Raw genomic sequence first — 12,129 nt, forward strand, 5'->3', positions numbered from 1 at the left:
AATAAGGGCCCGTAAAGACTGGAACTACTTGCAGGATTTTCTTTGTCGTCTTTGTTTGGTGCTCAGTGATCAACAAGGCGGCTCACTGAGACAATCTGTACGAGAGGCTTGGAAAACAGAAAAAATGCAATTCTTCGGACTGCTTTTGACCAATTATTCTGACTCAATCTGGAAAACAGAAGCAGGAAATTATACTAATTAGTATTTGATTTATAGTTACCCTAATCAAGACACTGAGGTTCATTTTGCAATCACTTGGCACCCAGTACAGACCTCTGCTCCCTGACCCCCACCACCCCTGTTGGTCTAGGGAGCATCTCCTGTAGTGTTTTTTTGGCTGAATGTCGTCAAGCATCAGGTTCCAAGGATTGAGCACCAGGCTTTGGCTGATGAGTTCCTCTCAGGCCTAATATCAGGTGATTCCCCCTTATTCCTTTACAACAGGGGTGGCCAATTCCAGTTCCTAAAGGCTGGTATCCTGCAACTTTTAGATGTGCCTATGCTGCAACACACCTATATCAAGTAATTAGATAATTGAGAGGACTCACTCTGGGGGAACGGACTTTACTGAGGAGGTAACTGCCAATTGTTTCAGGACCAAGGATAGATCTAAAAGTTGCAGGATACCGCCCTTGGGAACTTTAACTGCCAAACCCTTCCTAATAGGAAAGATTACCTGCTCCCTGAGACCTTGTTTCACTGAGTTCCTAGAACTTCTCCTCACTGAAACGTCCAGGCGCTAACCCAGCCTGTGCTTCTTGTTTTTATGCAGTACTCTGATTGAACTGGGGAATTCTAGACAATATAGACAAACCAGAACTTCAGCTGTAGTCATTTGTAAGTCATACCTATGGTAAATAGGTATGGACATTGTGAGATGTCAAAATCCCGGATATTAGCAACTGAAAATGGTTCCCTTCATTGTCGTTCCAGTTGCCCGGTATGCCTTGGGGATAGGGCTGGGTATTGTTAAAAAAATTTCGGTTCCGGTACCAATACCGATACCTTCACTTCGATACCGGTTCCTGAACGATACTTTTTTCGATACCAGTTTTATAATATCAATTCGAAAAAAAAGAAAATTACACAACATAAAAAAGTACAAATCTTGAGTTTTATTTTAAGCTCTGTTTTTCCATTTACATTTTTCCTCTTACATAAAAAAATAAATAATTCAGTGTCTAATATTCACTGTTACATTGTGAGGACCTTTTTACTTAGCAGTTTTCCTTTAGAAAAATTACCATGTCTGACAAACAAGCCCGTTGAATGGGATCCTACTGACAGCGCACCGCTGGTATGGGGGGGGTCTGAGCGGCTCCGACAGAAATATTGAAGGCAGGATGAACTGACTGCACTGATTACGTTTTCAGGTGGATTTTCCCACTTAAAAACATAATAAAACTACTTTATTCCCACTGATCACAGCAAATATAGCTGCAAGGCAAATAAAGGATAGAGTAGCTCCGCCCAACGCGCGTCTGACCCACTTTGCGACCGCGCAGCCAGAGCAGCAAAGCTTCTTCAGCAGCGCGTCAGAAGCTGGTACAAGCAGCAAAAATGAAGCAGCAGACGAGATTTTGCTGCTCTTGCTGCGTCCAGTTTGAAAGCAGCATGATTCACTCCGCTCTGGCTTTGCTCTGCCCACGGGCTGCTGAGAGGAGGATGGTCGCGCTGGCTGCGGTCCGCTCTTCTTGCAGTCAAACACAGAGCGACTTTCTGCTCTTAAATTATTTCCGTGCACGATGTATTGCATTGTGCACTATTAGCATCAGTCTTAATAAAGTGAAGCCGCACTTTTGACCTGGGGGGCATTTTAAAGGGGTTCCGCGACGCTGCAACCAGTTCACAAAAGATACACATGAACCCTGGCTGTAGGCGTGACCACCTGTGTATTTTTCCTGGATGACGCAATCACCTTAAGTGTTCCAGCCAATCACCGAAACTTGGTACCGAAAGACGAGGCATGTTTCGATACTCTGTAGAACCGAAGCATTTCGGTCGGTACCATAAAAGTACCGAAGTTCGGTACCCAGCCCTACTTGGGGAACTGGTGACATATTTAACCAGAGGGTCTTTGATTTGGCATTAGGGCTGCTGACTGTTATAGGATTTATGTTGGTTTGGCTGCTTGATCTGGATGGTTTTCTTCAGAAGTCTATGAGATGTGTCTCACTGGGACGAAAACCCAGGGTACACCTAGAAATTACTGGAGGCTTTGAAGATCATCAGCATATGTGGAGAAAGGATCATTAAGGACTACTGGACCACTTACCTGATAAATGGAAACTGATGACTCTTTATTCAGAGTAAACGTTTGACATAAAAGTATTCTTGTGTCTTTATACCCACGGAATACAGAGTTTTTCCACATATAACATCTTAAAGATGTATTTTCCAAAAACCAGCAGTGTTTGACGTTTTCAACTATTTGCTTCTAGCTTATTGGACTCTAAGTTTTTTCTTATAGCGTATCAGTTTGTATTAAACACTGAGCCTTTTACTGTGTGTTTATAAACAGTTATCACTAAGTAGTCAGTCTACATTACATTATTTTTTTTTTTTGTATTTGTCCCTATTTTCGTTCTGTTTTCCTCTGTCTGCTTGGCTGCTGCCAAACCTGGAATCATTCAATGGGCTCAACAAATGTGGGCTCATTTCATTCTAGCACAGAGGACCAACAAGAACCACTAGTCTTTCCTCCTCTGTCCTTCTTTTACTTTCCCAATAAAAGTGCGTCTAGCTGTGCTTCTGTTTTGATGCGTCTACAAACCACTTTCAGTGCTAATCTGATGCAATCTTTACCAAAAGTTTCCCTTTTTCACTACAGTAGCGCCTTATGGTGAGCTTATTTTACCGAGTTGGACCCACTTTATGGAGTATGCAATATGGCCTTCAGATTTGATCACAATATTTTGGGCCACAATATTATATCTGGCTCTAGGTCATAGCCCTGATAACCCAAATACTGGCATAAAATTAAAACTCTGACATCATCAGATAGGCTGCTGCAATAAACCAAGTGTGTTAAATAGTACCGCTGTGCCATTAAACAGCACAGAATAATGTCGTTTCAACTTTTTTTCCCATATACAATCGTTATTCTTTAAGAAATCGATTTTTCAGATGGCAGAGGGACCGATCACATCCTAGTTTTTGGAGTCAGTAGAACACCAGCAATGTTATGTTTTCATGTTAAAGTTTTATAATAGATGTTTTTATTTGCCAACATTAGATCTGCCACAAGCAGGTCTTGAAAAATGAAAGCTGGGAAAAAGTATTTATAAAATAGAGCTTGAGTTTTGTTTGGTGCTGAGAGTTCAGACTCCTGGTGGCCTCGGCCATTGTGCAGAGGCAGCATCCTGAGTTTGAGCTGCTGTTTCCTCCAGAGGACACTAATGATGACGATCCTAGAAGTGATGTGAACTCTGGCAATCGCACACCTTAGATTTTAACACCTCAGCTTTGAACATCCACCTACAAATGAGCTGAACTTTGACCTTTCTGTCAGACTTCACAGCATTCTGGTCCTGTTACAAAGATGGTTCTTTGGTCATGGAAGGAGATTGTTTCCGATTGGTGGTTGGGTCATCATTTTTTAGCTTTAACATCCCATTTTGCTGAATTTTACCTTTACTTAATATATTAACTCGCACGTTTCTTATTAGACTGCTTAATACCTTTATTTAATTTTCTTTTTTTTTCAGCTCCCCTGAATTTTTTCAGGCTTTTTGTATCTTCTCTCTCTTCTGTCAAGTGGAAGGAGGTCCACTAGGTTACCTTATTTATGCGTGATATGATAACCAAAAAGTTGTAGTTGAAGGTAAACACACAAACTTACCAGAAAAGCATACCAAAAGTCAAGTAGGCTAATTTATTTACAGATCTGACAGAACAGCGGCCTCTCTTCCATCCCTTCTTTTTGATATCCTGGAGGTTTTCCTTTTCTTCATCCTCCTCTCTGCAGTCTCTCATTCTCCTCACAGCTTCTCTCTCTGCGTTATTAAGTATTGATTCTGGTCCCAATGCAGGTTGTTGCTACATGATTCTGTCTTTCTCAGACATTTTAACTTTATTCAGTGAAATTGTTATACTAACAAGACTATTTCCCTGCTTCGATTGCCTTTTTTTCTGCTGGGTTTTTCCTCATACTGAAGTCATATTTGCTTTCACTCTCACAGGGCAGGACATCCCAGCACCCCATCGGGGACAGGTCAGGATGGTGAGGAGAACCCAGCGGTGTTGGCTGAAAACTGTTTCAGGGAGCTGCTGGGCCGGGCAGCATATGGCAACATGAAGAATGCTGTCAGACCTGTGTTGGTGTGAGTACCCTACCACCAGCTAATACTACATGGGATGAATATTTTTAGCTGAAGCTTGTTAGTAAGAAAGGCAGCCACGCTGGAATTTTCATGTCCGGTGTTTCTGGATGTCCATTCAATGAAAAAAATATTCAGCAGTCATTTTTAATCAGAACCCTTTTTTCCCCATATCTACTTCAGTTAATAACATTTTCTGTCATTTGGTTCTATACAGCTCCGCAAAAGCCTCAATACAGCATAGCAGTAAGCTGCCAACTAGGGCGACTAACGATTACTTTGCAAATCGAGTAATCTGTCTAATATTTTTTCGATTGCTTGATTAATAATCGGGTAGCCAAATATTCCTTGAAGACAAATTCCTGTTACGAAATTAAACCAGGTGAAACTGAAACTTTTCCACTTAAAGACTTCTGGAAAGAACATATTCACGAAGATGAAAAATTTATTTTTAATGCAAAATGTTTTTTTTTTTTTATAATTTTGGTATATTCACTGCTCTAAGTGGGTTGCTCTGTCAGCTAGAGGCGTATTTTAGAGTCTCTAGTCTCTAGTTAATGATTAATCCATTTGTAAATTAGTTGATGATTATTTCAATAATTAATAAATGAATCGCGATTAATCCGATTAACTGTTCCAGCCCTACCGCCAAACTTCTCAGGAGCAAACGTCTCGGTTAATTCACTCTATGCTGCTATTGTAGTCTTCAGCTAAAATATAACAAGCCCCAAAGCTCTTACGCAGACACAAACTAAGACATTGCACCACTTGTTTTTTCTTCTTCAGCCATTCTGCTGTAGATTAGTTGTGCTTTGGATGATTGTCCTAATGATCTCCGCTTCAGCTGTTGGACAGACAACCTAATGTTTTCCTCTGGAACATTGATGTTATTCAGAGAAATTAATGACTGTAAGATAATCAGAACTTGTTGCTTCAGAATGAGCCCGGACCGTAATCCCTCCTTTACCATTGTGATACTGTACAAGGTTTATATGCCACCTTATTTGTCACCAACTACAGCCAAACACAGCTAATTTGGTCTCACCTGCTCCAGAAGAGCTTCTTTCAGAAATGCCTTTAGGACCTGGTTGGGAGAGTAAAGCACTTCCCTTCAGTTAAAGGTTTTCTGATTATCCTCAAATGAACCTTAACCTTTACCAACACTGTACGTATTGGACCTTGAAAGGAATCTACAGATTTGTCTGCTCCTGAGAAGATTGGCAGCTATCTTAGGCGTTTTCCGCCTCTGCAGACGCCTTCTCCCTGTAGAATGACGACCTTATAACCCTTCCCAGATCAATGGACCGCAGCAGCTGCATCTTTAAGGTCATTGCTGACGTCCTTCCAGCTTAGCGTTGGGTGGTCATCTCTGTGTACTACTGAGCAGCAAACTGCCCGAACATCTGCTTTGGATAGAAATAGTCACATTGATGATGATCAGTTATTTAATGAATCACCCCTGCTGCTGCTTTCACTCAACAAATCAAAGACATCAAAACTGTGGGGGAATTTAAAAAGACATTCTGGTAAATGATTAAGAAAATCATATTTTCAGTCAGGAAACCCAAATTATGTGTCAATTATATGATTTTTTGCCAAAAAGAAAACTCCCTGTTGCTCTTCTTTGCCTCTATTGAATATTTCCATGTTCATGTTTTGTGGATTGACACGTTTTTCTTAAATATGTCAAGGAGTGAGCCTTTTAACGCTGCCATTACATTCAATTTTATATTAGTGTTGTAACGACTTGACAGCTACTTGGGAAACATTGACTCATTTCTTTTTCTGCCCACTTTTCTTCATTTATTTTACCCTTTAAAAATGCTACTGTTTTAGCTTTGGGTCGTTATAAAAAAATGAAATGTATAATCCCACAGGAGACAGAGACCTTCTTGCTTGTTCTGTTACTGAGGCTCAGTTCTGTGGATTTGGATTATTTTCATCTGTCTATTCATACATTCATTACAGAACTCTCCACCTTAGCTCCTCTACATCTCTTATGGTACTGTTGGTTCTTCCCTCCCTCTTTCCTCTTCTTTTCAGCTTCCAGTTGTTCAGACGTCACTCTTTGTTTCAAACCAGACAATTAATTTAACCGTCTCTGCTGACGTGAGTGAATGTCTTTGTCTGGAAAATGGCACCTCCTTCAGAGCAGCGATGTGTTTTAAAATAAGAAAAATATGTCCTTTATCTTCTAATTCTATCACCCATTTCCAATTATAAAAAAAAGTTTGATAAATGTATTTAATAATAAATGGCAAAGGCCAAATTATGTCTATTCCACATTAGGCTGATCATACATGTCTTTTAGAACACTCTAGAAAGATAAGATGTCATCATTCTTTATAGGAAACTGGTATTTATTTTTATTTTTTTTTATACTTCTTTGAAATCAGTGTTATAACACCTTGGCAGGTTTTAATAAACTAAACAAACCAGTTTTTCCCTCCCAATTGAAAGATTAAAAAGTAAAATGTTGGTTTAGATGAAATGTCAATTTGCTCTTAGAATATGAACAATTTTCTCTAAGCGTGTTTCCGGAAAACTACAAAATAGTAACAGGATTTACTTTTAAAAGAGTTTAATCATATTACAATATGAAAACTGCTCAAGAAAAAGAAAATAAAAAGAAAATTGAAGACTGTAAAAAAGGATAATACGGAGAATATGAAGTTCAATAAGCAGATGTATAGATCATTTAGATGCATGTTGGATTTGTCGGCAAAGCTGAGTCGTACTGGGAGGTTTTTAGGGGCTTTAGTTGGTATTCTGTCAAAGATTTAAAGTGCTTCAAATAAACCAGCGGATGGAGCAGCAAATTGGTCATTAATTTGCTTCCTGCAGGCCTTTGTTTCACCTCCTGACGTCTCTCATCCATTCTGTTGTCACCCAGTCAGTTTTCATCCGAGGTGTGATGCTTGATGTAGGAGGTCTGCACACACACACCCCCCCACACACACACACACACACACACACCGTTCAGCCCTTACAGACTACAGCAGTGTGTTATTCTCACACTAACACTTTATTACTGTAAGTGTCTGAGCCCAGGCCACAGGTTCACTCTTACATCTGGCTTCATACATCTTCTCCTTGGCATGCTGCGCCCCCTACAGGCCAGCCAGAGCTACTGAGGTACTGATACCCAGAGTTGGATAAAATATCAGATCACATTCTTCTGGCATTTCTGCCTCAAAAATATTTTAACCAGGGAATTTAATCTTCTGGGACAATCAAAGAATCTGCTGAGGTCTAGTTTTTGGGGTTTTATTGTTGTAAGCATAATGAAGCTTGTAGGAATATTCTGATACAACATTACAAATACAAGGGAGGGTTTGTTTTCTAAAGTATGTTTATCTTCAAGTTAGAGATTTTTTTCCTCAGGTCAATCAGTTTCAGTGTCTTGTTAAATAGTGATAGGATCATGAAGCCTGAGATGGATGGAAGGAAGAGAGCTCCATCTGCAGTAATGAGGGGTTTGGGTTGACTCAACTGTCTGCTTCTATCAAAACCTTGTCATCAGACATTAATTATGACCCAAAAAACAAGATACTGGAAACAAATTAACACTTGTCAAAACAAGATAATAAAATCGAATTGTTGTGCAAATCCAGAGTTAAAAGGAATTCAGAATGAATGAATGTGGAGAAGAAAGAGATTGGTTTGCTTTTGGTGGAGTTTAATTTAGGTTCCACCACAGTTTGGCAGAGGAGAAGTCAGCTTGACCTACAATTCACTTTCCTTACTAATTGGACCATTAAGGTACTTCTGATCCAACCTTTTTTGCTCCAACCAAAATAATACTGGGGGTGGGGAACATCAGTTTTGTTCCCATGAAAAACAAGAAAAACAAAATAACCATTTATTGTTTTCAGGGTTTTTTCTTGCTCAACAGTATTTAAACTAAATAGATTTTGTCCGGAAAAAAAGGTTTTTGGTGATTCCTCTCAGTGAAAGAAAGGTAGACAGTTTCCAAACCTTTTAGGTCAAATGCTTTCTATATGATTGAGATCTAGTACTTGTTTGTAGTCTGACCTTCAACCTTTGTCTCCTTCATAAAGGAGGCTTTCAACTGTTTGATTTATTTCAAATAACAATTATTTAAAAGCCAATAGTAGGCTTATTAAAAGTATTGATATTCTAACATGGTATCCAAATACAATAATACTTTGAAATGGTCTGGATACTAAATGTTGTGTTTATATTTTTGGCTATTGTTAGTTTTCGATTTCTAGATTACTTTCAAATTAAAAGAATAGCACCTCAATTAACCTTAAAATATGATTTTTAATCTTTCAGCAATTATTCAACTTTTAGAATCTATAATTTTGTTGAAAATGCATGTTGAGATTAAAAACGGAGAATTCTTCTTAAGAAATATACATATATTTTCCATTTTAATTATTTGGCTTTTTTTATCCCCATAGTATTGAAAATAGTATAGAGTATCGTATTATTTCCTGGGTATCACTGAGAGAACAGTGAGGTGATCCTATACGTCAGTTCAGGGTCCAGTTTTAGACAGATGCTGAAGTCTTTTTACTCCTCCACATCCCACAATGCAATGCATACCTGGCCCCTGGAAGTCGATTGGCTGTAGCTTGGTACCAAAGACCTCAGTTGTGGAATACCCTGATGTGAAGTTGGAGAAGCTCTTCCCCAGTGGCTTCGTGTAAACTTTTTTCTAAAAGGTTTTCTTTAAGTGTCTCTGATAGTTAACGCATTGCTGGTTCTTTTTCACACATTTTCTGTTGTGCATTCCCAGCAGACCCCACACTCAGATTAGAGCGTGATGCATGCCTGTGTGCTGAAACATTCTGTGAATATTAAATGTATTCATGGCTGAAGCCTGGTGGAGAATACTAACGGCCTCAAAGCAGCCGAACGGCGCAGAGTGTTTCCATTTCTGCAGCCCAGCCTTTAATTTTTCTCTCCATTAAACAGCTGCCGTTCCTCCGCCTGCGTGTCTGAGGGTAAAACCAGTTTGTCCTCCTGCATATCTCCTGCAGGCAGCAGGAGGAGGATGGGGAAGCATTTCAGACTATAAATAGACAGGATTGGGGTTAACGGGAAAGAGGAGTGTTTTGGGGGTTTGGATTGACGTCATTATCATGAACCGTTCTCATACAAGCATCTTTTCAATCCTCTATACAGCTCTCTTCCTTTTCTCCCCCCTTTCTTTTATTCCTCCCCTTTTGCTGCTTCATCTTTTTTCGCCTCTAGTCTTTTTCCTTGTTCTAATACCTGATTTTTAGAGTTTCAGAGCTTTATAGCCTTCTTACCTTCCTTAAGGTTAAAATGCTGATTTCAAAGGGTCAAATCTAACAGTAACATCACTGGTTTTTCCTCAGTTTGCTGAGATATTATTAAAAAGAAAGCAGAAAAGGTCCGCCTTGTCAGACAGCAGTGATGTTCTGCTCCGATTAGAGACCGTGAACCAGCACTGTGATCAATCAATCAGCCGCCAGCTGAGCTGCATCTGACATCTTTCATCACTGCAGCTACAAGATGATGGTTGAAGCAACCTCAGGCCTCTCTCCGTCTCTATACTAAACAAACATGTTATTTAAAAATAGCTCCTATAGCTCCTAGGATAAATTAGATACTTTCAACTAATTTGACTAAAAGAAATTTATTACCACGTCGTTTAAATAAATGATTAAAAATAACTGAACTTTAATGATTTCACATTGGAGAAATTTACCTTTGCATTTAACCCATCCCCTTGGGGAGCAGTGGGCTGCCATTGTGGGGCGTCAGGGGAGCAGTATGGGGTTAAGGGTCTTTGCTCAGAGAGCCACAGTGGCAGTCTGTGGGAGTGGGGCTTGAACTCAGAACCTCAGGATTCCAAGTTCTATGCCAGGGGTAAACAGTAAAAATCAGCAATCAGTAAAGATCTGGAGACATTCGTTATTATAATTAGTTACTTTAAACAGAATTTAAAACTGCAATAGATTGAGTTTTTTATTCATCCATGTTATTCTTGTATTCTATGTTTTTAAATAATAAAAAAAAAAATAGAATATATTTCCATTTTAAAATCTAAAGGATTTTTTTTCAGTAGAGAACAGCAATCATTCAGTTTGGTATTAAGACAATTTCCTTGTTCACTTTTTTTTAATAAAACACCTGAACTGTCCGTTTTTTTTATGGCTTAATGAGAGAAGTGGGCTTTGGCTGCCCTGCAAGGCTTTAAACCTGGTTTGAATGGCGACAAAGCCATTATAACAAACATATCAAGATGCTCATTCTGAGCCTGGATCTATATTTATTTTTGATTATGTTCATAGCGGAGAATCCTGCTTCACAGCAGCAGGTTGAGCCAAACATACTCAAAATGTGCAGGGTCATCTTTGAGCAATCCAATTAACTCCACAACCTCCACTGACGATACTAACAATACCAGCAATAGTGATAAACTTTAAAGGATTCACACTATTAGAGCACCAAAGCAATATGAAAACAAGTTTATAGAAAGTGCTACACACAAACACATTAAGTGATTAGTTAAATATTTGTATTTTCCTTTAATAAAGTAAGAAAGATGATGTATAAAAAGAACAGAACACAAGCAATAACAAAACTTTGATCACAGACCTTCTTCTCAAATGATTTCTTTCGCAATTTTTGAAGCATTTTGTGGTTGGCCAGCACAGACTGACATTAATTTTAATCAAAGTAGTAGAACTTGTATGCACTTGTGCTCTCCAAAAAGCTCATTTTTAAAATTGGCTCTTGCACAAAATTCCTTTCCTTGACTCTTTTCTTTCTCCTTTCTTCTAAGCATCTTTGCATCCTTAGGAGTCACTGTTCATATATGGCCTTATGCTTTACTGAGCCATCTGCAGCCTTGGAGGCAGCTGTGCACTAACAAAGCAACATGGCTGCTTTGAACCAGGTAGAATTGCGCTCCAACAATTGGCCGTTCGGCTTGAAACACCATGGCTCACACAGCATGATAGTCGTGCTGATTTTTGAGTCGATCTTGATTAAAATGATGTCTCTTAAGATGATCTGAGATATCCCTGCCTTGTGTGATTTTAAGACTGATCTTGTCTGTTCAGAATGTTATCAGCCAATATCCATGGGTTTGAAGGGTTCCCAGAGTGAAGACAAGGACACAGCCTGTTAAATGCGACGTCTAGCCAGTCAGAAAGTGTTTCCCTCTGAAAACTTTTGTTCTGAGGAAGTTTTGTGATATTTAACATCTCTGCCGTTTTATAAGAGGAAGAGAGATGCCTCATAATGTGTTACCTAGAGCGGCTAACATTTGTACTAAGTTCAGTTTCCCACAGAATTGGGAGACGCCTCAGCACTACATGCTAGCTGATCATCTCTGATAGTAATTATCAAACTCTGATCAGAGACATCGGAGGAAATCTGATGGTGACCTGAGCTTCAGCTTGATCAAACCGGACTGAACCATCAACTGATCTGTCGATAAACTGGTCCAACATTCCTTCAAGTTGTGCGGCGCTGACGGCACTCTTTGTTGTTGATGTGGGAAGACTATGTTCAATCTAGTGACGAACTTAGGTTGCATAAATAAGCTTCTTTGTTTTTATGACTGAATATTTAAATTTTTATGTTTTATCTTAGACATTTAATCAGTAAAGTATTTTTTACTGAGGAAAAGTTAGCACCCCCTACCCATCTTTATTCTAAGGATTCTTAAATGTGAATGAACTCCCCTAACCTTAGTCTTTAATGACATTCCAGGACTGAAAAGTGATAAAAGTTTTTATTTTTAAAGGCTGCTTTTATCTCCTCTCAAATCATGTCTACAGAGAGATCATCATCGACGGGTCAA

At 39.1% G+C, this 12,129-nt stretch overlaps 1 protein-coding gene across 5 annotated transcripts in view; it reads left to right on the forward strand.

Annotated features, from left to right (window-relative positions):
* efr3a (EFR3 homolog A (S. cerevisiae)) overlaps positions 1–12,129 on the forward strand; it is a 105,433-nt gene that overhangs the window by 59,298 nt on the left and 34,006 nt on the right. For all 5 annotated transcript variants that reach the window (XM_038286169.1, XM_038286167.1, XM_038286168.1 and 2 more), the window contains one exon: positions 4,182–4,322. In XM_038286169.1, coding sequence (XP_038142097.1) covers positions 4,182–4,322 — 141 coding nt within the window. The remainder of the gene's footprint in view (positions 1–4,181; positions 4,323–12,129) is intronic.

Source organism: Cyprinodon tularosa, unplaced genomic scaffold (assembly GCF_016077235.1).
Source record: "Cyprinodon tularosa strain WSP-4 unplaced genomic scaffold, ASM1607723v1 ctg221, whole genome shotgun sequence".
Lineage (NCBI taxonomy): Eukaryota > Metazoa > Chordata > Actinopteri > Cyprinodontiformes > Cyprinodontidae > Cyprinodon > Cyprinodon tularosa.